The 25745-nt window shown below is 42.2% G+C and overlaps 1 protein-coding gene across 1 annotated transcript in view; it reads left to right on the forward strand.

The window, feature by feature from the left end:
* The window catches only part of KCNH4 (potassium voltage-gated channel subfamily H member 4), a 134568-nt gene extending 110520 nt beyond the window's left edge, over nucleotides 1-24048 (forward strand). The window contains exons 6-16 of the mRNA XM_075278256.1: nucleotides 402-559; nucleotides 802-1009; nucleotides 6127-6321; nucleotides 8828-9027; nucleotides 9332-9581; nucleotides 9849-10063; nucleotides 10939-10977; nucleotides 15723-16087; nucleotides 16290-16399; nucleotides 21933-22009; nucleotides 23021-24048. Coding sequence (XP_075134357.1) covers nucleotides 402-559; nucleotides 802-1009; nucleotides 6127-6321; nucleotides 8828-9027; nucleotides 9332-9581; nucleotides 9849-10063; nucleotides 10939-10977; nucleotides 15723-16087; nucleotides 16290-16399; nucleotides 21933-22009; nucleotides 23021-23638 — 2435 coding nt within the window. The 3' untranslated portion in view covers nucleotides 23639-24048. The remainder of the gene's footprint in view (nucleotides 1-401; nucleotides 560-801; nucleotides 1010-6126; nucleotides 6322-8827; nucleotides 9028-9331; nucleotides 9582-9848; nucleotides 10064-10938; nucleotides 10978-15722; nucleotides 16088-16289; nucleotides 16400-21932; nucleotides 22010-23020) is intronic.
* Nucleotides 24049-25745: the final 1697 nt, after the last annotated feature.

The raw sequence follows: 25745 nt of genomic DNA on the forward strand, positions 1-25745 counted from the left end.
CTTGGGAACCCAAAAAACAGAAACCCAATCTACTTAAGGCTAAGGCCTCACGTTGCGGAAACACCTTTTTTTTGTTGCAGAATTTGTTGTGTTTTTTTTGAGTCAAAGCCAGGAGTGGATTGAGCAGAAAGGAGAAACATAAGAACTTTTTATGTATTTCCCATTCCTTTTGTTGAGTTTCTTGACTCAAAAAAACACAACAAATTCTGCAACAAAAAAAAGCTGTTTCCGCAACATGGGTTTTTAGCCTAAAAAAGTTATTGGATAAAATAACTTAGGTGCAGCTTGGGGTGCGGGATGATTTTTCAGGCAATACTCCATGTTAAAATGTATGCACATTAAGTTATCAATCAAAAAAGAAGCGTTCCATCATTAATTTATGCAGAATTCTCCTTTTACAGATATTATTTTAAATTTCCGGACAACTTACGTGAGTCACTCTGGACAAGTGGTGTACAACCCCCGTTCAATCTGTATCCACTACCTCGCAACATGGTTCTTTGTGGATCTCATCGCTGCTTTGCCCTTTGATCTTCTCTATGCATTCAATGTCACAGTGGTAAGAAACAAATGTCACCTCATTGTTTGTTTAGTGTATTCAATGTACGCGTTTCAAGATTATAACAAATGCTTCAGAAGTAGCCGAGATGCTCCTTTATTCCAGGAACAATTATTCTCTGAAGGTCACAGGAGTAAGACTGTAATTGTACTCATATATAACTAGATGAAAAGAGACAGGGAGCGCTAGGATATTGATAGACCCGTGTCTGACAGCTTTCTCTTCTTTCTTAAAAATGGAAGACGTCTCTGGTTCATCTGCTGAAGACCATTCGGTTGCTAAGACTCCTGAGGTTGCTGCAGAAGCTGGATCGATATTCTCAGTACAGTGCAATGGTGCTAACCCTTCTGATGTCCATGTTTGCCCTCTTGGCTCACTGGATGGCCTGTGTTTGGTACGTGATTGGACGCAAAGAAATGGAGAGCAATGACCCTGTCACTTGGGACATTGGTAAGTAGCGTTGCTTCATGGCATAAATACATAAAGGTCAATTTTCATTATAAATGGAAAATTTCACAAGAACATAGTAACTAAGTACAAGTGTAGTTTGTAGCAGCAGAACCAATCTATACTTTACCTAAGAATGAATCTGGTATTCCCTATCAATGATATGATAGCTTTGAATTGGAAACCCCTCATATCAGAAATGCAAATGGTATGGGAGAATGAGTTATCTATAAGATGAAGATCTTATCTAAAATACTATACAAATCCACACAATTCCTTTAGCTCTTCCCACAAATATAGTTACCAACCTCACATCTTATCATTCTTTATAAGACAGGGTAAAAAAAACGAGTTGCTTTCAAAAATCTAACCCGACCTAAATCATCTGGAGGGTTTGGAGTAGAAAATATTAAAGACTATCATTCAGCTGCAATATTAAATCAGATTAAAAATTGGTGGCAACCAACGATAAATAAGAAATGACTAGACAGAGAAAAATCAGTCCTAGAAGACAACAATTTGAGAGATCCTTTTTTCTTAAAGAATTTAAACAAGATATCACTCATACTTCCCTTTGCACCATCCAAACTACCTTAAAAACCTTGAACGGTTTCTTAGAAAACCAACCTAGAAACAGATTTCTATAAGTTCTTCCAGGTCTGCTCTCTTTTAAGAAATATCCCATTATCCTCTGTAACTATACATAGTTAGTGCAGTTGAAAGAGACATATGTCCATCAAGTGCATACATGTAGATAAGCATCAATGCTATTCTGCAGTAAAAAAAAAGCATCTAATCCTTTTTTGAAGCTGTCAGCTGTGACCACTGTGATCAGGATAGGCTATTCCACAGATTCATTGTCCTTACAGTGAAGAAGACTTGTCGGCTCTAGAGATTAAACCCTTTTTCTTGTATGGGCCATTTATATATTTATACAGGTTTATCATATCTCCCCTTAAACGCCTCTTCTCCAGACTAAACAAATTTAACTCCTTTAGTCTCTCCTTATAACTGAGGTTCTTCATGACCCTTATCAGTTTTGTGGTCCTCCGTTGAACCTTTTTCAACTCTAGCACATCTTTTCTATGAACTGAACTGCATATTCTAGAGAGGGCCACACCAGTGACATCCCTGTCCAGTGAGGCCATACCTGCCATACCCCTTTTAATACATGATAATATCCTGCTGGTCATTGCATGTTGTAATTTACCTATGATCTACAAGTACACCCAGGTCCTTCTCCACCAGTGGCTCTCACAGCTTTACTTCCCATAGGACATATATTGCATGCGGACTATTTTTACCCAGATGCGTAACTTTACATTTATCCACACTGAACTTCATATGCCAAGTGGATGCCCATACGTTCAAGTCTGCTTGTAACCTTCGTACATCTTTTATAGACTGTATCATACTACATAGCTTGGTGTCGTCTGCAAAAATAGATACAGTGGTATTAATCCCATGTTCTATATTATTAATAAATAAGTTAAATAACAGAGGACCCAGCACTGAACTCTGGGGTTCACCACTTATAACAAAGGACTCAGTGCTGAACCCTGGGGTACACCATTTATAACAGAGGACCCATCACAGAGCCCTGGGGTACACCACTTATAACAGAGGACCCAGCACTGAACCCTGGGGTACACCACTTATAAAAAAGGAGCCATCACTGAACCCTGGAGTACACCACTTATTTAGAAGACCCAGCACTGAACAATGGGGTACACCATTCATAACAGAGGACCCAGCACTGAACCCTGGGGTAAATCACTTATAACAGCAGACCAGCACTGAACCCTGGGGTACACCACTTGTAACAGAAGACCCAGCACTGAATCCTGGGGTGCACCACTTATAACAGAGGACCCAGCATTGAACCCTGGGGTACACCACTTATAATAGAGGACCCAGCACTGAACCCTGGGGTACATCACTTATAACAAAGGACTTAGCACTGAACACGTCATCGGATTTTTCGTCATGTAAACGTGATTCGGTTGGTTTTGTTTTTTTTGTCTATGTTCGGTATGTCTTTTCATTTTTTCATGATTTACATTTTTATGCACTATATGTTCTATATGAATGTTTTTATACATTTTTTCTAAATTAAAAGCTATGTTTTAGCCTAATGAATTGAAGGGTGCTGGACTTTTGTTTTTCTTTTTGACTTAGCACTGAACCCTGGGGTACACCACTTATAACAAAGGACCAGGCACTGAACCCTGGGGTACACCACTTATAACAGAAGACCTAGCACTGAGCCCTGGGGTACACCACTTATAACAGAAGACCTAGCACTGCGCCCTGGGGTACACCACTTATTACAGAGGACCCAGCACTGAGCCCTGGGGTACACCACTTATTACAGAGGACCCAGCACTGAGCCCTTGGGTACACCACTTATTACAGAGGACCCAGCACTGAGCCCTGGGGTACACCACTTATTACAGAGGACCCAGCACTGAGCCCTGCGGTACACCACTTATTACAGAGGACCCAGCACTGAGCCCTGGGGTACACCACTTATTACAGAGGACCCAGCGCTGACCCCTGGGGGTACACCGCTTATTACAGAGGACCCAGCGCTGACCCCTGGGGTACACCACTTATTACAGAGGACCCAGCACTGAGCCCTGGGGTACACCACTTATAACAGAGGACCCAACACTGAACCCTGGGGTACATCACTTATAACAAAGGACTTAGCACTGAACCCTGGGGTACACCACTTATAACAGAGGACCAGGCACTGAACCCTGGGGTACACTACTTATAACAGATGACTAGTCTGAGCTGAAATCATTGACCACAACTCTCAGGATGCAATCTTTTAACCAGTTTTCAATCCAATAACAAACTATTCTATTGGCTTTTCCAAGCCAATGGAACTGATTTTACCTATTGAGCCAGGAACACTATACCCACTTATATCTACTCCCCTCTCTCTATATAAACGCGAATCAGGTTAGACTGACAACTATTCTTAATACAACCATGCTGTCTGCCACTCATAATATTATGTACAGTGACATGCCCTACCTCCCAACTTTTGAAGAACTGAAAGAGGGACAAAATGTGCGGCAAATTTAGCCCCGCCCACTTTTGTGTTGACTCCGCCCACTCGTTAATTTTTCATGTGCCCGCACACAGTATAATCCTCCTACAGTCACCCCGTAAATTATATGTCCCCCCTCTATCTCTCCCCCAGTTTCATATACACCCTTCATCTGCCCCCAGTTTCATGTCCCCCTTCCATCTCTGCCCCCAGATTCATGTCCCCCCTCCATCTCTGCCCCCAGATTCATGTCCCCTCCATCTCTGCCCCCAGATTCATGTCCCCTCCATCTCTGCCCCCAGATTCATGTCCCCCCAGATTCATGTCCCCTCCATCTCTGCCCCCAGATTCATGTCCCCCCTCCATCTCTGCCCCCAGATTCATGTCCCCCCTCCATCTCTGCCCCCAGATTCATGTCCCCTCCATCTCTGCCCCCAGATTCATGTCCCCTCCATCTCTGCCCCCAGATTCATGTCCCCACATCTCTGCCCCCAGATTCATGTGCCCCCCATCTCTGCCCCCAGATTCATGTCTCCACAGCTCTGCCCCCAGATTCATGTCTCCACAGCTCTGCCCCCAGATTCATGTCCCCCATCTCTGCCCCCAGATTCATGTCCCCCCATCTCTGCCCCCAGATTCATGTCCCCACATCTCTGCCCCCAGATTCATGTGCCCCCCATCTCTGCCCCCAGATTCATGTCTCCACAGCTCTGCCCCCAGATTCATGTCTCCACAGCTCTGCCCCCAGATTCATGTCCCCCATCTCTGCCCCCAGATTCATGTCCCCCCATCTCTGCCCCCAGATTCATGTCCCCTCCATCTCTGCCCCCAGATTCATGTCTCCACATCTCTGCCCCCAGATTCATGTCCCCACATCTCTGCCCCCAGTGTCATGCCGTCCTCTCCATCTCTGCCCCCAGTGTCATGCCGTCCCCTCCTTCATCTGCCCCCAGTGTCATGCCGTCCTCTCCATCTCTGCCCCCAGTGTCATGCCGTCCTCTCCTTCATCTGCCCCCAGATTCACGTTCCAGCTCCACATTAAACTTACCTTCTCCTCCGCTCCCTCGGCACTGTGCGCCTCTCTCGCTAACACATGCGGCTGAAGGAAGGAGCTGACACAGGTCAGCTCCTCGCTTCGCCGCTGCGTGTCTCTCTCGCTGACTCATGCGGCTGCTTCAGCCGCATATGTGTTCAACTCAGATCTGCGTCCTCTGGACGCAGATCCGAGTTGAAGTCGGGACATACCTCCCTCCAACCGGGACCGCGGGACATGTCACCCAAATCGTGAATGTCCCGCGGAAATCGGGACGGTTGGGAGGTATGACATGCTCCTGTATCCAGTGGCTTAAGAGCCCCTCAAACAGTTTCCCCACAAGGGATGTTACACTCATTGACCTGTACTTACCTGGGACACACCTAGAGCCCTTTTTGAAAATAGGCATCATATTTTCCATGGCTTTGTCACTAGAGAATGCATGCGCTGCTCTTCCACAAAATTGTAAAACGGACCTCTTTCCAACATTAGCTTCAGTTATACAAAAAATAACCGTAACTTTCATTCTGAATATATATTCACTCACAATCAGCAAAGATACACCAAATGTATGGAAGGTGGACAATGCCGGGCAACCTCTAGATTCGTCATGCCTCTACCACTCTAATACAACCAATGCTTTACCTTCCTTCCTATTCATACATATTATCCATATCCTGGTGGCTTTCCATCCCCTTCCTGTCCACACCTCTTATCCCAATCTACCCCTTACCCCAATTCTGTAGTTACGTTATAGTGTTTACTAGTCTTGTAAATGTTCTTAAAATATTCTACAATAGTAATGGTAATAGTAATCTTATGTTACACAAAATAACAAGGAAATCAATAAGATATTGTAATCTGACTTCTGTAACATTGGATAAAGCTATGAATGTTTGGTATTTTCTGATGCTGAAAATTCAAATAAAAATTATTGAACCAAAAAGATTTTTTGGGGGGCCAACGGTATAATTTTGGAATTTCCTCTTCTTCCACATGGTCAATGTTTTTGTTTTTGTTCTGCAGGATGGCTCCATGAACTGGGGAAGCGGCTTGAAGTGCCCTACATAAATAATTCAGTCGGAGGACCCTCTATCCGCAGTGCTTACATAGCCTCACTCTACTTTACACTCAGCAGTTTGACCAGCGTGGGCTTTGGCAATGTTTGTGCTAATACTGATGCCGAGAAAATATTCTCTATCTGCACCATGTTGATAGGAGGTGAGTATGGATGTGATTATGCTAATGGTCAAGTTATGGCTCCAGATTAGAATTCTAGTACCAAGAACATGGACAAGAAGAACCTTATTTGTCCTATACCTCAGTCTTCTCATTATATGGGGAAAAAAGTCACTTTCTGTAGCTATATTAGTCATAAGCATCAGTAAGGGGTTAATAACACCTTAGGGACCATCCACTGTTTTTTGCCAATGGGAGGTGCTGGGATTGGGGTGCAGTTTATGGCTACTATCGCCTCCTTTTCACGCTACATAGTGTTCATTAATATCTTCAAAGTGAACAAAGGAAGTAGCATTTCTGCTGTCTCTAGTGGACCCAATGTTCGCCAAATGATGCCAAAGCCTAGCGTCACTATAGCCTGATATGCTAATTAGTCTCTGTACTGTTAGGTGGGAGCAGGCAAAGGGGGCATGAGTCAGAGCTCAGAATCACACAACTTGCCTGCTCCTGCCTATCAGGCATCAAAACCATTGGTTGCTCAGGTAGGGCGGGGGATAGAAAAAATGTTCCAACTGTAGTGCAGCAGCACCTATTAAATGATGTAAAGAGCTGTACTTGGCAGAGGTAATGATAGGTTCTCTTTAACAAAAAGACCATACTTATATCAAAACAACACTGATACAATAGCAAACCGATTTTAATACACTTTTGTACTGTCAATTTCCAATTAAAAAAAAATAACATTTATAAAATAAAATGCTATAAATTCTTTTCTTGTTATACAATTTACTCCCACTATAATTAAAGAAAAAAATCTTCCCATAAAAATGTTAATAGTCATTCCTGTGTGTGGCAATAGTTCTTTTTTTTTTTTTTTTTGGTAGCTCAGCAAAAAAAAAAAATAAGCTTAGGACTGTTATACCTTTGCAAGCTCAAAATTGTGGCCATTGATGCTTTTTCAGACCTGATCATTAAAAGGAGTCTACCTCCAGACTTCAGCATGTCCACCCAGCAGATAGGTTAGGGTCACCTGAATGAAATGGTGTTTTCCCCTTGTGAATCCATGCCTCCACTGCTGATATATCGCCTTTCTGTGAGTATGCAAATGATCAGCTATGCCCTCATTACTCCAAATAACTAATTTGCATATTGACAAAAGCAATGAAATCTCGGCAACAGAAGTCAGATCAACAAAGGAAAAACACTGCTTCAGGCTGGGGTCTCTTGTTGCAGCAAAAAACGCAGCGTTTTACATTACATTACCGGGAAAATGAGTGGAATTCTGACTAATCCTGTCCACACATTGCAGAAAATAATATGTAAAGGAAATGTTGTAAAAGCACTTGCGTTTTTGTAAATTTCAGTATATCTATTATATCTACGGAAATGCTGGTGTTTTCCTGTATAGTATAATAGAGGCAGAGGAAAACGCTGTGGACTTTCTGTGAAAAACACTGGCTCACTATGTGGGGCCTTAGGCTGCATTCACACTGAGTAACGCTGGCGTTTTTGTGCTTATTTTTGCACATAGCGCCGCGTTAACGCCGCGTTAATGCCGCATTAACGCCGGTCAACGCCACCGCTAAATAGCGCGGCGTATACGCGGCGCTATGTGCAAAAATAAGCACAAAAAACGCCAGCGTTACTCAGTGTGAATGCAGCCTTAGCCTTATTCAGGTGGCCCTAAGCTACGTGGGACCTTTATCCTTACTCAGGTGGCCCTAAGCTACGTGGGGTCTTAGCCTTATTCAGGTGGCCCTAAGCTACGTGGGGTCTTATCCTTACTCAGGTGGCCCTTAGCTACGTGGGATCCTTATCCTTACTGAGGTGGCCCTAAGCTACATGGGGTCTTAGCCTTACTCAAGCGGCCCTATGCTACGTGGGGCCTTAGACTTACTCAAGTGGCCCTAAGCTACGTGGGGCCTTATCCTTACTCAGGTGGCCCTAAGCTATGTGGGGCCTTTATCCTTACTCAGGTGGCCCTAAGCTACGTGGGGTCTTAGCCTTATTCAGGTGGCCCTAAGCTACGTGGGGTCTTATCCTTACTCAGGTGGCCCTAAGCTACGTGGGGTCTTATCCTTACTCAGGTGGCCCTAAGCTACGTGGGGTCTTAGCCTTACTCAAGCGGCCCTAAGCTACGTGGGGCCTTAGACTTACTCAGGCGGCCCTAAGCTACGTGGGGCCTTAGACTTACTCAGGTGGCCCTAAGCTACGTGGGGCCTTATCCTTACTCAGGTGGCCCTAAGCTACGTGGGGCCTTAGACTTACTCAGGTGGCCCTAAGCTACGTGGGGCCTTAGCCTTACTCAGGTGGCCCTAAGCTATGTAGGGCCTTATTCTTACTCAGGTGACCCTAAACTACATGGGGCTGTAGACTTATTCAGGTGGCACTAACATATCTATCAGCAGAGCTAGGTTGATATGCTGGGTTCTGGTAACAGGCTTTCTTTTAATGGTGCTCCTTATGGAATCAAAGCTCACAATACGTTGGAGGACTAATAGGCATCACCTTTCTGTAATAACCAGTGGTTTTGTCTTGTTTCTTGCAGCCTTAATGCATGCTGTGGTTTTTGGCAATGTGACAGCCATCATCCAACGCATGTACTCTCGCCGTTCCCTGTACCATACACGTATGAAGGATCTCAAGGATTTCATCCGTGTTCACCGCCTGCCCCAGCAGCTTAAACAGCGTATGTTGGAATACTTTCAGACGACCTGGTCTGTCAACAACGGCATTGATGCCAATGAGGTAGAGAACGTAACGCTAACTATTTTATTCTGCCTTATGTCAAACTAAAAAAGAGCATGTTCATTGCATGAGATAATTTTGACTATAATCCATGTAAAATCAGTATGGCGGCTTGTGGTCTAATACTAGGAGTGATTTTTGTCCAGCTATCCAAATTAGGCCCTATAAGACATCTTAGCCATTTAGACTCCTTTACGTTTATATGTGGCCTTGTATAGATAACCCTCTGCTGAGAGCCACACACTGAGAAATAAGTCATCTATCTTCCTAAGTCTTTAGTATTTGATGCATTTTTTTCTTCCAGCTGCTAAAAGATTTTCCAGATGAGTTACGTGCTGATATAGCGATGCACCTCAATAAGGACATCTTGCAGTTGCCTGTTTTTGAGACTGCCAGCCGAGGATGTCTACGTGCCCTATCCCTGCACATCAAAACTTCCTTCTGTGCCCCTGGGGAGTACCTTCTACGACAGGGAGATGCCTTGCAAGCCAATTATTTTGTATGTTCAGGATCTCTGGAAGTCTTGAAGGACAATATGGTTCTGGCTATTCTCGGTGAGTACTACTTGTACTAATCCTTGTACTATCAGAACTGCAGACACCAGAAGATCCCTTAGAGATACAGTCTTTAAATTATCTAAGATAAAAAATCTAACCATGTGACCCTTAAAGAAGCCAACCGGATTATGTTTTTGTGGCATCGACAAAAGCTGTAGGGGCCATATTTCATACTTTTCTCTATTGAAGTCTAACAGATTACCTTTTACTATTATATGTAGATACTGTTTCATATGATGTGTTCTTTTACTTCCAATATCTTAGGGAAAGGCGATCTTATTGGGGCCGACATCTCTAACAAGGACCAGGTCATTAAAACAAATGCAGATGTGAAAGCCCTGACCTACTGTGATCTGCAATATCTCAGCCTTCGAGGGTTACTGGAGGTGTTGGAACTGTACCCGGAGTATTCTAGTAAATTCATGGCAGACATTCACCATGACCTGACATTTAACTTGCGTGAAGGCAGTGAGACCGATGTAAGAAGCATCAAAATCTGATATAATAGAGATACACAGAACTGTGCAAAGGTTTTAGTCAGGTGTAGAAAATTGCTGCAAAGTAAGGATACTTTCCAAAATAGAAGTGTTCATAGTTTATTTTTGTCAATTAGAAAAGTGAATGAAAGAGAAATCTAAATCACATCAATTCTTGGTGGGACCACCCTTTGAGGTAGGAGTCATAAAAGTGATGATGGGACCCTCACAGAACCCTGATCACAACCTCATCGAGTCTGTCTGGGATAACATTAGTTCCAAGGGGAAAAAAAGAAAGGGAAAAACATAGCCTCCAGGGTACAGACTTGATCAATGTAATCTTCAATTATGCCGTAGCAACTCTGTATATAACAGTAATAAATCAAGTACTGACCCGATTTAGGTGGTTCCGAGGTAGGAACAGCACATGGACCTGTCATCCTCCGGCAAGGAACTGGAAGTTGTAGTGTAGACAAGGAAAAAAAGACATCCAGGGATAACATTAGGCCAGAATCCCATTCACTTTACAGGTACTGTAAAACGGAAGGTGGAACCCCGACCTGTAAGTATACCTAGAAGAACTAATGGGAGACAAAGGGTGGTCATGCCAAATATTGATTTGATTTAATTTTGTCCATTCACTTCATTTTGTCAAATCACAAAAATAAAACTTTTGCACTATATACCTGTATAATGGGTAGATTTTTTTTGCACAGAACTGTATAAGACATTTTGTGCAGGCAACATATACTTCTAAAGCCAGCTTGGCGGGATAAAGTGAATTGACTTACTTTCCATTGTATCCATGTTAATTGATCACTATAAAGTGTAGGTTTTGTCTGTTATTCTTCAGTCACCTTGGTTCTTTTTGATTCTAGGGATGCTACAGGTTCTCCCGATCGCCACGGCTATCACAGGTAATGCGTTAGTTAGTTTAAGCTGTATAAGTTTTCCAGATATACTTTGCTTACCTGTCCTAAGTTGCATTTAACATTTCCAAATCTTCACTCAAATGTAACCTCCTGTGGCTTCTGCCTAGATATCAGCTCTTATGAACTAGTAACCCCTGCTGGTTCAGTGTCTGCAAAGAACATGATCTGTTTGTTTGCATTCTTAAAGAGGACCCTTCATGTCATCAAGAAAGCCGACTGGAGATTTCTTACTAACGGCACTGATATCGCTCTACTGTCAGAAAGGCGGGTCTTACAGTTTAGCGTCATTGCGGGGCTGTGAGGAACGCCCCCAGTGACAGTACTCTTCCATAGTCTTGTAATGTCGCGGAGTGTTCCTTACCCGTCCATCATTATGGGGAATGTGAGATCAATTGTGAATAAGATGGATGAACTGACAGCACTGACCAGACATCAACAGGAGTTTCGTGAGTGCAGTATGATGCTGTTTACAGAGACTTGGCTTACTGAAATCACTCCGGACATACTGGCCTCCGTGGAGGGCTTCAAACTTCTTTGGGCGGACAGAACACTGGAGAGCGGTAAGCGAATAGGCGGAGGAATTGCAATATTTGTCAATGAGAGATGGTGTAATCCAGGACATATTGTGGTTAAGAAACAATTGTGTGGAAAGGATATTGAACTGCTAGCCGTGGGCATGAGACCTTTTTACCTGCCAAGGGAACTATCACATGTTATTGTACTAGCTGCCTATGTCCCCCCCTCTGCTAAAGCTGACGCTGCCTGTGAAGTCCTCCATGCTGTTGTGAGTGAGCTGCAATCATCTCACCCCCATGCCCTGCTCCTAGTGTCTGGAGACTTCAACCATGTCTCAGCATCCACTCTACCAGGCTTCACACAGTATGTAACCTGCCATACAAGAGACAACAAGACGCTGGACTTGCTCTTTGCCAATGTAAGGGATGCATATAACTCATCTGCCCTACCACCCCTAGGCAGATCAGATCACAACCTGGTACATCTGCGACCCACATACATTCCACTGGTGCGCAGAGAACCGGCGGTTACCCGTACCGTGAAGATTTGGTCAGAGGGAAGTGTCGAGTCTCTAAGGGACTGCTTTGATATAACTTTATGGGAAGTGTTTCAAGACTCATTTCCAGAGGACATTGAGGGACTCACACATTGCATAACGGACTACATTAATTTCTGTGTGGACAGCACGGTACCAACTAGGAAGGTGAGGTGTTTCTCCAATAACAAACCATGGATTAACTCTGAGATGAAAACTCTCCTCAAGCAAAAAAAGAGAATTTTTAGGTCTGGGGACAAAGATGGCCTGGGGGCGGTTCAGAAACAGCTGAGACAATCGATCAGAGAAGGGAAAGCCAACTACAGACGGAAGATGGAGCTACAGATGGGGGAGGGTAGAATCTCTGAGGTGTGGGACAGCCTTAAGGCAATTTCAGGACACAAGGAAAAGACAAGGCACCGAACAGTAGGGGACAGGAAGTGGCTTAACGAGCTTAATCTATTCTTCAATAGATTCGACTCCAAGCAAATGCTCCCTCCACCAGCATGTCAGCCAACCGCCCTCCCCTCACACACCAAGACCCAACCCCCACCGACCTGCGGTCAACTGCAATCTGACTATCTGATCCTGCAGGAGTCTCAAGTGTGTAAGGAAATGAAGAACATTAGAGCGAACAAAGCAGGGGGACCTGATGGTATAAGCGCAAGAGTTCTTAAAATGTGCAGTGACCAGCTGTGTGGTATTATAACGCACATGTACAATATGAGCCTGAAGCTGGGGGTGGTACCTCAACTGTGGAAAACATCTTGCGTGGTACCAGTCCCAAAGAAACCCAACCCGATGGGCTACAATGACTACCGACCTGTAGCACTGACATCACACCTAATGAAGGTCCTAGAGAGACTGGTCCTGACACACCTACGCCCCCTAGTGAGCTCCGCTCTGGACCCCCTCCAGTTTGCCTACCGGCCAGGCATTGGGGTAGATGACGCCATCATCCACCTTCTTCACAGAGCTCTCTCTCACCTGGAGAAACCCGGGAACACTGTGAGAATAATGTTCTTTGATTTCTCCAGTGCGTTCAACACCATTCAGCCAGGGCTACTGAGGGAGAAGCTGAACCTTGGTGGTGTGGACCATCACCTGTCCAACTGGATCCTAGACTACCTGACAAACCGCCCTCAGTATGTGAGAGCCCAGGACTGTGTGTCTGACACTGTGATCTGTAGTACGGGGGCACCTCAAGGTACAGTTCTTGCCCCATTCCTCTTCACACTGTACACTGCTGACTTCAGGCACAACTCATCCAGCTGTTACTTACAGAAGTACTCCGATGACTCTGCTATAGTCGGCCTTATCACTGATGGCGATGATAGGGAATACAGAGACTTAAACCGGGATTTTGTTGAATGGTGCCAGCAGAACCAGCTCAGGATTAATGCTGGGAAGACCAAGGAGATGGTGGTGGACTTTAGTAAACGGAGAGGTGCTCCGACCCCGGTGGAGATCCAAGGAACATGTATTGAGATAGTCAGGACCTATAAGTACCTGGGCGTGCTCCTCAATAATAAACTAGACTGGGTTGATCACCTGGAGGCGCTGCACAGAAAGGGCCACAGCAGACTCTACCTGCTCAGGAGGCTGAGGGCCTTCGGAGTCCAGGGGACACTTCTTAGGGCCTTCTTCAACTCTGTGGTTGCCTCAGCCATCTTTTTCGGTGTGGCCTGCTGGGGAAGCAGTATATCAACCAGGGACAGAAATAGACTTGACAGGCTGATCAGGAGGGCCAGCTCTGTCCTGGGGAGCCCCTTGGACCCAGTACAGGTGGTGGGTGACAGAAGGATACTGTCTGTGGTGACCTCCATGCGGGAGAACAAATCCCACCCCATGTATGGGACCCTGATGGGACTTGGCAGCACTGTAAGCGACCGTCTGCTTCACCCCAAGTGTGAGAAGGAGCGCTATCGCAGGTCCTTCCTTCCAACCGCGACCAGGCTGTATAATCTACATCAGACCAAACGAAGAGCTCTCCGCACAGAGAACTAATGATTATGAGGATGACCATGAGGTCTTCCTCTTTCTCTTCTGTTTTTCCTTAGCTGCCATGGACTCCTAGTATATCTTCTCTTCTCAGCTTATCTGTGTCTACGTCTGTAACATATTACTCTGTATTATCCTGTATCTGTATTACTATGCTGCTGTAACACGCTGAAATTTCCCCAAGGTGGGACTATTAAAGGATTATCTTATCTTATCTTATCTTACCATTCAGCGATGACGCTAGGCTGTAAGGCCCACCTTTCTGACACTGGAGAGATATCTGTGCCAAGACTAATGGAGAGTATTCCACGAAAGCTGACAGCTTTCTAGCGTTATGTAATACCGCACATCTCTGAAAACATGAAAAGTTCTCTTTAAAGGGGCTCTATCATTTGGAAAAGTCATTTTTAACTAAGCACATCCTTGCATAGCCTTTAGAAAGGCTATTCCACACCTACCTTTAGTATGTAAATTGCCTCAGTGGTTTTTGAATAAGTCAGTTTTTATTCATATGCTAATGAACTTCCAGCCAGCACAGGAAGTTCCCAGCAGCACTCATCTCTGCTATTATCTCCTATGTTTGTGTGCAAACAGCAAGCTGAGTCATCATCATGACTCAGCCTGTGCTGTATACACCCATAGGAAACAACAGGAAAGGAGTGCATGATGGTGCACCGAGTCTAATTAGCATATGAATAAAAACAAACTTATTCAAAAACCACTGAGGCAATTTACATACTAAAGGTAGGTGTAGAATAACATTTCTAAAGGCTATGCAAGGATGTGATTAGTTAAAAATTACTTTTCCCAATGATAGAGCCCCTTTAAGGTTGAGGCCCCACGTTGAGGAAACACAGCTTTTTCGTTGCAGATTTTGCTGCAGTTTTTTTGAGCCAAAGCCAGGAGTGGATTGAGCAGAAGGTAGAAGTATAAGAGCTTCCTATATATTTCCCGCTGTTATTGTAGCCATTCTTGGCTTTATCTCAGAAAACCGCAGCAAAATCTGCAACAAAAAAAGCTGTGCTTCCACCACATGGGGCCTTAGCCTAAAGGTTTTTTTCAAGATTTTTTAAATAATAGTCTAATTGCAAGAAATCATAAGATAATTATAAAACAATTACTCGTAATTTAAAGTTCCTCCCTTTCCAGCGCCACCACTCTAGACTGAATGACTGTTAACATGACAGCCAACCATTGGGTTCACTGGCCATGTTGGCATGTACCGCACATGACGGCCAAGGCCAGTGACTGGCTGCTTTGATCAGGCCAACGGTCATCATTCCTGTAACCACTGTCTCAGTGGCAAGAGGGAGCTTTTTCCAGACACTAGGTAAACATAGGATCAGAGGACAGTATCTTCCAACTCGAAATCATTCTATATTGGCAGCTTGTATATTCTCATCAAGCAGTTTGCAATACTTTAAGATTGACTAAAAATACAGATCTGGCGATTCAAAGCATTTTAGGATCTCAGCTAAGCTGTTGGAACTAGAAAGATCAGTGAGCAAAGTGGAGCTCATTCCATCTAATAACCAACTGGATTCTAAATAATTCTGGGTTTGGATGCAATATAAGATATGGTGTATCATGTAACCATATAATAAAGTTGTCATATGTACCTTATATCACAATTTTATAATGTAGATCATTACAAATGTTATTCCAATTAATGTTTCAGCCTCGTCCAGAATCCGGTACCACATCTGATAAAAAGTTAGCGTCAATCCTCGAAGACAATGATGAAGATGACTTTTTCCGTCACTCTCCTGCTACTATGACACGCAGGAAGCTTATGCTCCCAAACCTTAATAGCCCTGTGCGCCGTGGTTCTCTTAGTAGTCTCCTTGGTGACGAATTGAGACAATTTCATGCCTTTCGCCGTAACTGTCGGTCTCCAGCACGTAATAGTCGAGGCAGAAGTCCTTCACCTCAATGTCGGAAGGCAGAGAAAGTGTCTGAAACAGAGAATGTCAGCTCAAAAAAGCCCGCCAAGCTTCTAATTCCATCGCTCAACACATATGGGCCACCGGATCTTAGCCCTCGGTGAGTTCAGTAGATCCATTTGTTCACCACTTAATATGTCTATATTATATGTATAGGAATAAATTATCACAATTATATGGATTTGCAAAACTCATTTTACATCATAAGCTTCAATGAAGTGTGTGTCTATGTATCTAAAAGCCAGTTAATATTCTTATCACATACTATCTTATTCTAAATACCTCAAAAATATTTCCTTTAGAGTGGTAGACGGGATTGAGGACAGTGGAGATGTCTCAGAAAACCAGGCATTTCAATTCAACATGGACAACTCCAGGTCAAGATCTCCCATCAGACAATCTCCAGTTGCAGGTACTGGTAGGAAATTCAGACTAGATATATTTCCCATATATGTATCACTCTCATATCTATCTATCTATCTATCTATCTATCAATCTCGTATCTATCTATCTATCTATCTATCTATCTATCTATCAATCTCGTATCTATCTATCTATCTATCTATCTATCTATCTATCTATCTATCATCTATCTATCTATCTCCTATCTATCTATCTATCTATCTATCTATCTATCTATCTATCTATGCACGTATCTATCTATCTATCTATCTATCTATCTCCTATCTATCTATCTATCTATCTATCTATCTATCTATCTATCTTCTATCTACTGTATCTATCTATGCACGTATCTATCTATCTATCTATCTATCTATCTATCTATCTATCTGTCTATCTCCTATCTATCTATCTATCTATCTATCTATCTATCTTCTATCTACTGTATCTATCTATCTATCTATCTATCTATCTATCTATCTATCTATCTATCTATCTATCTCCTATCTATCTATCTATCTATCTATCTATCTATCTATCTATCTATCTATCTATCTATCTTCTATCTACTGTATCTATCTATCTATCTATCTTCTATCTATCTATCTATCTATCTATCTATCTATCTATCTATCTATCTATCTATCTATCATCACTTCTGCACACCTGCTCTCTGTTTTTCCTCCTGTATGTCCTTACATGTCCATCCATGTGAGAATAAGCAAACACAGATGCTCCATTTGTCATTCGGAAACCCTGAAGTCAACATTTTTTTCTATTCTGCTGGTATACTTATTAATATTTATAACCATTTTTTTCACCATCAAGGCTTAGCCAAGGCACATATTGCTTTACCCAAACACATGCTGTGATGTTTACGTATATTGTACAGTATGTAAAACCAAGCAGTAATCCAGGGTCAAAATCTTACAATAGTTACAGAGTTGTATGACTGCTATTGCTTTAAGCAATGTTAAAATGTTCATGAAAACTTAAGTAGATATATTTCCACAAGTAATATTTATATGAGCCATTGTACTGATTTCTGCGGTGGTATCATAATGGATAACATATTCTCCTTTATCTACATGATATTTATTTTCTGTACGTGATTATGGGTGCAACCAGTTTGCCTGAAATGCTTTTAACAGTATTCAGAGATATGCTTTACAGCAGCCTCGTGGATCATAGTTACCTGTGAACTGGTAATGACTCAATGGGGTCGATTTATTATGTCTTTTTCCATAAAAGTCATAGAAAAGTAGCATTTTAAATTTTTGTTACCCATCTTACTCAAGGGGCAAGAGCAGTGCTCCAGGAGCTAAAGGCCCCTCCCCCCGTGCACCAACTTCCTCATTTGCATAAAAAGTCAAAGTTGTATTTCTCCATATTGATAAAAGTGACATATACTGTATAACAGTTATATTGTATATCATTGTAATCAGCACTGTAACATGATGATAGTAATTGAATATGCTTGGGGGAGGTGGTAGAATTACTTTAAGCAATAGGTCATTTTCTGATGACACATTCCCTTTAAGAGCTGTAACAGTACAAAAGTCATAGTGTCCAGTAAAAAGAAAAATAACCTAAATTTGATAAATTCATAATTCTAACTTGAGTTTTGCAGCCAAAAACATTCATAACCTATTTGGCTCAATTGTTCCTGCACTCCTACAGAGCTTGAAAGGAGCGGCAGCACAGACTCTCAGCCATCACTCCATTCCAACAGGAACCCTCCAATGAAAAGCTCTGTTGACTTCTCAGTTTTATACATTGTGGAGATATATATTCGGAATATACCCCAAAATATACCTTCAACTCAGTTTTATGTTCAAAGTAATATTCAATCTATTATAAGGAGTACTCCCATCTCAAGGATCCTATCTCTACTGCTAGCTTATTTAAAATCATGAGTTTTCTTAAATACTTTGCTATGGCAACGTTGTTTTGTTTGTCTGCTATTTTACATTATTCATCCCATTGTTTACACAACATTGTGTAATTCTTCTCTACAAACCTGTGTAATGTAATATACATTTACTGTGCAGATGATTTGATCTTCATTTATTTGAGATTTCTAGTAATCATAATAAATAATCTCTCATTACAAATCAAAGCCTATATCTATTTCGATACTTCATATTGTCCTGTTCTTCATACAGTTAAAACCCACGCACCAGTTTGTGGAAGAATAAAGGAAGTAAGAAGAAGAGACAGCAGGCAAAGCTTCTGAGACAGGGAGATGAGAAAAGCCCTTTAATCCAGGGAGAACACACTTTATCAAAGTGTGTCTAGGAGTCACTTATGACAGCATTAAAGAGGACCTTTCATGTCCTAGGGCACATGCGGTATTATATATCACTAGACAACCGACAGTGTGCTAAATTAAGCACACTGTCAGTTTTTCCGTTTTGTGCCCCTGGGCAGGAGATACAGGTGCAATATCTCTTCACTGTCAGAAGGGCGTTCCTTACAGTCTAGCTGGGCTGTGAGGAATACTCCCCCCCCTGACAGAACTGTCCAAAGCCCTATACTGTCAGAAGGGGCGTTCCTTATCACCCAGCGATGACACTAAGCTGTGAAGAACGCCTTCTCAGTACTAATCTATGGACGAGTACTGCTAGCGGGGGATGAGAGACGCCCCCTCCCTCTCCTGATAATACTCGTCTATGGACGAGCGCTGTGAGCAGAGGGAGGGGGCGTTCCTCCCCGCTCCACAGCACAGCGTGATAGGCGCCGCGAGGCAGAAGGACGTTCCTGGCTAATGGTCAGAAACACCCTTCTGACCATAGAAGAGCTACGGTACCGGACCGTAAGCTCTTCACACCGGGCACAGATCGGGAAAGCCGACAGTGTGCTGAACTCAGCGCACTGTCAGCTTTCCGGCAGTATATAACACTGCATGTGCCCGGATATGGTGAAAGGTCCTCTTTAAAAAATACATACCATACCGTATATGTTTTCTTGTTACAGTGAAAACCCGCTATGGGTTATATTTTCCACTGTAGCCTTCTGTCGGAATGATAGCCTCCCAAAATATATCTCCAAAGTAGGCTGAAAACAAGAAGCGAACAGAGCCTAACATTTATCATCTGTCTAGTGGATAAGTGGTAACTTTTTAGACTGCAATACCACTTTATATCACAATTATTACTTTTTATCCCAGAGAGAACTTATTTTACTATAGTCTACTATAGTACATTAAGACAAAAATAATAAGAAAAATCGTATGCTACAAAAACCTACTAGTTTTGGAATACTTTATGGTCCTTACTCATGGCGATGTAAGACACTACTCTGCTATTGGTAGTGGTGATGACTGTTTTTTTTTTTATATAAGTTTATTTTTTTTTTTTTATCAAAAAATGTCCTCATAAACTAAACTAGGTAACTATGCGTCTTATCATAATACTCTAGCCAATAAGGTCTCGGGACACATATTCTATAATACCGCACTGGTGCATGTTGCATAATTTGATAATGAGAACAAAAGTTAGAACAATGATAAAGCACAGAGGTACAGTGTGTCCTGGTTTTCACATTGAGCAGACCAAAATAAGTATATTGAACTAGGGCAGTACAATAATAACTGAATGTACTCCTTAATTTTTTACAACACAGAGACGAAAAGAGACCCCTAGCTTTACCTATGAGATATAGAAGTGAACAGAGGTCATTATTAATAAATACACCTTTATGTGTGTCTGACTAGATGCACAGGTTGCCTATAAAGTATGTTCTTTAGGCTCGCCATACATGTCATATTTTAGTAGGCCAAAATGGTCAATGATATAAAAATAATGCAAATAACTGTTTGGAAAGTCTGAATTTTATCTGTCAAAATTGATCAGTGTTGGAAATTTTTGACTAGTTAGCATAAATAAATGTGTTTGGTATGTTTGGCCACTTTTGGTCTCTCATCAACCAATGAACGCAGTTTATGTCTTAAAAAGTTTTTCCAAGCTAAAAATATTGATGATCTATCAAGCGATCTGACACCCTCCACTCCCATAAATCAGCTGTTCTCAGCAGTGGATACACAGAGAATGGAGCAGAAAGCAGACAGCTCTGTTCTCTTTAGTATATGGGTTGCTTTAAAGTTGTTGTATTATCTCAACAACCCCTTAAGGAAACAACTGTGAAAGGGCTCATCTGTTATTCCGGGTAAATTTGTGCCCAGATATTTGTTCCCCTTGAGCAGAAATATGTTTTACATAGACAGACTGCTTCAACAAAAGGGAGAACCCTGAAAGGATACAAGGAATTAGGTTTTCATAGTTAGAGTACCCCTTTTATTTTGTAAGTATAATATCAATAATATTAAACTTATGATATGATAGGAGAAAGAGGTTTACAAGGTACAATCTTTCCTTCTTACTCTTCTATAATCAATGGTGCATGGTTATAATCTCCTTAGTATCTCTCCGCTCTCTCACATTTATCTATCATCATTGTGAATTAGGAATCCCCCGTTTCGCCAAATTAAATCAAGTAAATGGATGTTCTTGTGTTACGTGACTGACAATCTACTAAAGGGGGAATGCTGACTCTCAATGAATGAAACAACAAAAGCTGCTTCATCTGTATTCAGAACCACTGCTTCAGTATATATGAGAGATACTGACCGTATAGCGCAGTATATACTTCATTGGTATATTCTATTCATGCTTATGTCCATAAAGTACAAGTGTTTAGTATTTCTTACAGAGATATTGTCACACAAGTTACTATAGCTGTGGAGGAGAGAAAAAGAGGGGCTGCTTCATGTTTGCTTGTTTGGGGCCCATATGTTTTTACAGTAATAGAAAGGCCAGGCCTTGTAATGTTCTAGGACTTTATTCTTTCCCTAACGTCAATTATATTGGCCCCATAATAGTAGTCAGTGAAGTAAATGGGAGACCACGGCTAACATGCGCATATGTATTGAACATTTGTGGCTTAGCCGTTGACAGCAGTTTTCCTGTAGTGCCTTGATGAAGGCCGTACACCCTAAACAATATATATTCAATATATGTTCCAAAACTTGTATATTGGGTACTGTACTTTTACATAACACCAATCTGACTGTGTACAAGTGTTCAGTCTCCAATAGAGGTGTAGCTGGAAGATTCTGGGCCCCAATGCAAAATCTGAGTCACTGAGTCAGAGGACCTCTGAGGACCCCTCATTGTCCAGGGCCCTTTATCAATTGCTACACCGCACTCCCTATAGTTACACCCCTTGTGTCCATAAAACATTCATCCCTTTGGCTCCCAAGTCTCTAGGAGCAATGACAGTATAAATCTTAGCTGACCTAGTGACAAGTGTGCTGGTAGCCTTAGTGGTAGTGGTATGTATCCAATTAAATATGTATTATAGTATATAGGTTATATATACAGCTAAAATAGAGTAGAAAGAGTTAAAATATATAAAAAAACATATTATAGTATATTTTATTCATTTATTTATACTCAATGTCATCATTTTGTAATTTGTACTTAAAACTACTAAACTGCTTTATGAACATGTCACTTTGTTTCTCTTACTTTTCTCCGTCTCAGGAATGAACTTAGTTAACCCGATTTTAGCAGCTGAAGCAGAAGAAATTAAGCAGAATATATGCAGATTAAATCTAGAGGTAAGAAAGAAAAAGTCATCGATTATCTACAACAAATGGCTACTCATCAAGATCAAGTGACACAAGGCTGTACAAACTAAAGTCACGCTAGTAATCAGACAGCTAGGGCCATACCATTCCTGAAAAAGGAACCCAAATCTAACCCCACTGAAGGTTAGAACTAGGGAAAATTCCTTTGTTGGTTTCCACTTCCCCTACCTCTTTTACTTGTTAGGGTAGATTAAAGTGCACCTGAGATTTCATAAAAAGTTGAAATAATTGTATGGTCTTGCTAGGCAATCTGTATAAACCTTCACACATTGTGTCCTATCCTAATCCCTGCTGCTAATAGCCCCATTATGTTTCTCTCTGAGGCAGGAGGCAGTACAGTACAGAGCAGTCTGCCCCCTCCCATCAGTTATTACTACTACTGTCGTCTTGACATATAACTCAGCCAGACATAACTGTAAAATAGAAAAAAAAATTGCCGAGAAAAGCCAAAGGGAACATATGCGAAATCAATAGTCCAAATTCAGGTTATGATACAGCTAAAAACATCCCTGACACACAAAGACAGAGATTGGATCACAATAAGAAAAGCTGCATGCTGTCTAAAAATCTATCAATAATATCACAAGCAGCTAGTCAGAGGTAGATAGCCTCAAGCTCACAACTTCATTCTGAGCAATGCACAGACAGGGAAGACGGAACAGCAAAGTTGTATGTAAACATGCAGATTCTGTGAAGAGAAACCTGCTTCTCTGCCTCTACTTGCTATGTTCCTTCTTGAGCCTCTTGGTTTCTAAAGACAGACTTTCCTTTGTAGCAACAGGGAGTAAACAGCAAATTAGGAAGGAAGTAGACACCTTGCGGCAGAAACATTTTGGTGTGGAATCACATGTCCTATTAAATGAGACTAAGTTAGTGACCATTTAATGTATGAGTCCCAGTGACATACACATTTCAGTAATTGGGTAGAGAAAGAATAAAAGTTGTATTTATTGATCTATGATTCCCTTTCCTTTACTGTAGATTAACAGTCTCAATCAGGAGGTCTCGCAGCTCAGCAAGGAATTACAACATATGATGCGCCTATTGCAAGCTCTTCTGGCTGCCCAGCAGTACAACCCTCCGTTGGCCTGTCCTTACACAGTGCAGGTAGTCTCCACTCCCTCTGGAAGCCACATAGGTTGTACTGAGCAGCAACCTAGACCCAGTTACCCAGTACCACACTCCCTACATCTGGTACAAGAATCACCAATGTCCAGGACAATTGGACATGCATCACTAACGTCAGATGTTCCTTATGGTCAAATGCATTTCACAAGGGTCTCTCCAGATGCATGTCCAAGGCCTGCAGAATCAGAATCTTTCCATCCTGTCAGAGACTGCTGTTATATTCCTTCTAACACTATGTGTTCTCCTGGAACTCCGCTTTCACATATAGAGATGGAAAGAATGAGGTTATTACAACAGACTGAAGAAGCTACTTCAAGCCCTACAAGCTATGGCTCACCAGTCTCTGGACCTCCATCGATGGGCCGAACAGCTCATACTATGACCTCTATGAGTTCTGTTCAATCTTTTAATACTTGTACGACCCAGACCAACCCACTTCAGACATCTTCTAATAGGGACCCCCAGACTTGAATACAAAACCTGCTTAGGGGCGCACTAAAATCTAAACATGCTGCTTATTACGGCTGTGCAAAATTAAAGGACATGTTTATTGAGATATTTTTAGCAAGCACAAAAAGCCAAACTCTCTTACATATACTATAGTATTTAGGCGCATGCCACATTGCTTGCCAGGACTATGTATTTTGCTTGGTAGTTGGTTTACATGCACAAGATTTTTTTCTGTGCGAACAAAGGGGCCTTTGAAATCTTTATATGGTAGGTCAATGGGCCAACATATCCAATGCAAGCTTTGAACTCGCTTCTACAGTCTCCATATGTGCTCAACAGGAACCCTACTCCATATAGTGACATGTCCACCTATCTATGGCTAAACTTAGGCTAGGATAATATAAGCAAACATTTTCCACTGCTAGGGTAACAGGATTGGGTTTTGACTAACCACTTTATCTTTGCTATTGGACTTTATCCAAGTGCAACCCTCTTTGGGTCAAATACATTACAAGGACAGATCCTCTAAACCAGTCTTACATTTGAGCCAGGAATAACATGGCCTATTATACCCAAATGCGAACCTAACTCCATGACCTTAGTTCATAGAACGGTCATCTTCTATCCATTCACCTTCAAATGTATTAGAGATAAACTACTTCTGCTAATTCATCCAGGCCACAGGAGGATTTACCATGGTTTTCAGAATATAGCTGTGTTCTGGCCAAGTTTAGTTCAGTTTCCTCATATTAATGTACATTTGGACGTTAAAGGAAACCCATCACATGGATAATGCTGCAAGAAGCATGTTATAGAGCAGAAGGAGCTGAGGAGTGTCGTATATAATTTGTGGGAACAGATTTAGTATATCCTATCATTTGTTCATTGATATCTCTGCTCTTGCTATACTGAGACATGAAGCAGTGACTGACAGCTGTCTCTATGTACAGTTATAGGAGGGAAGTTGTTAGTCACTGATAGGACCGCCCCCTTGACTTCTCAACATAGGGTGCAATGAATAAATGACAGGTTATACAGAGTCTTTTCCTATGTGCCTATGCCTTATTCTGCTCAGTAATTCTTGCACTACAGATCAGACTGCAGTCTTCATGTGACAGGTTGCCTTTAGATTGTCACTTCAATAAGACAGAATTGCTAATCCTTAAAAATGTTCATGCAAGACACATCAACACCGAACTCTAATGCTGTCAAGAAGTATCTGAAGTGCCAGCCATTTATGCTGACTCCGGTATTTAGAAGCTGGAATAATGTCCTGCCTTGCATGTTTTACTATAGAACAATGATATGCTATGTACACTTAATGAACTGCATGAGCGAAGAATTGTAACCCTTATCTCTTGGCACATTCTGAGTTTCCTGGTTTGTCACGTTAATAGTATTTGTCTTCCCTGCCACAAATATCATGCGCTCCAGACCTCATTTCCTTCCCTGAGATTTCTGAATGACCTCTCGGCATCCCAAGAGCTCAAAGCAAATAGATGATGTCAGCATGATTCAACATTTACAGCATAGACATCTATTCATTCATAAAAACAACCCACGCCCTGCTAAAATAATTGACTTTACATGAAAGATGTATAGTATACGTACCTTATGCCCTACCTGCTGTTGACGCTGCTTCTGTTTGATTCCTTGTCTGTTCAGTGAGTCAACAGCAGCACAGAGCACACAGGATAAGGCTGGGTTCACACTAGCGCTTGGGTTCCCTTCTGGGGTTCCGTCCCCAAATCCGCTTGAAAAATGTGGAGAGAAAAGTCCTGCCAGGGGACTCTGCTTTAGACTGCGTAGTTGGAATCTTTGTGATTCAGTGTAGCAAATGGATCGCAAGTAGACTCGAAGAACGGAAACCTGGGCACAAGTGTGAACCTAGAGTCGGGAATTTCTTAGCAGGATGGAGAGTCACTTTAAAGCCAGAGCCCCACGGGTCGGAAACGGTGAAATTGGCTTGCGTTGGAAACACCGCAGAAAAAATTGCAGCATTTTACAGTAATTGCAAAGTGGACGGGATTCATGCAAATCCCATGCCAACGTTGGGGTAAAAACAGCAGCGCGGACACACTGCGATTTCTAAAACCAGCGCGGTTTTGGAAATAGCAGTATGTCAATT

The sequence above is a fragment of the Leptodactylus fuscus genome, chromosome 6 (genome assembly GCF_031893055.1).
Source record: "Leptodactylus fuscus isolate aLepFus1 chromosome 6, aLepFus1.hap2, whole genome shotgun sequence".
Taxonomy (NCBI): Eukaryota; Metazoa; Chordata; class Amphibia; order Anura; family Leptodactylidae; genus Leptodactylus; species Leptodactylus fuscus.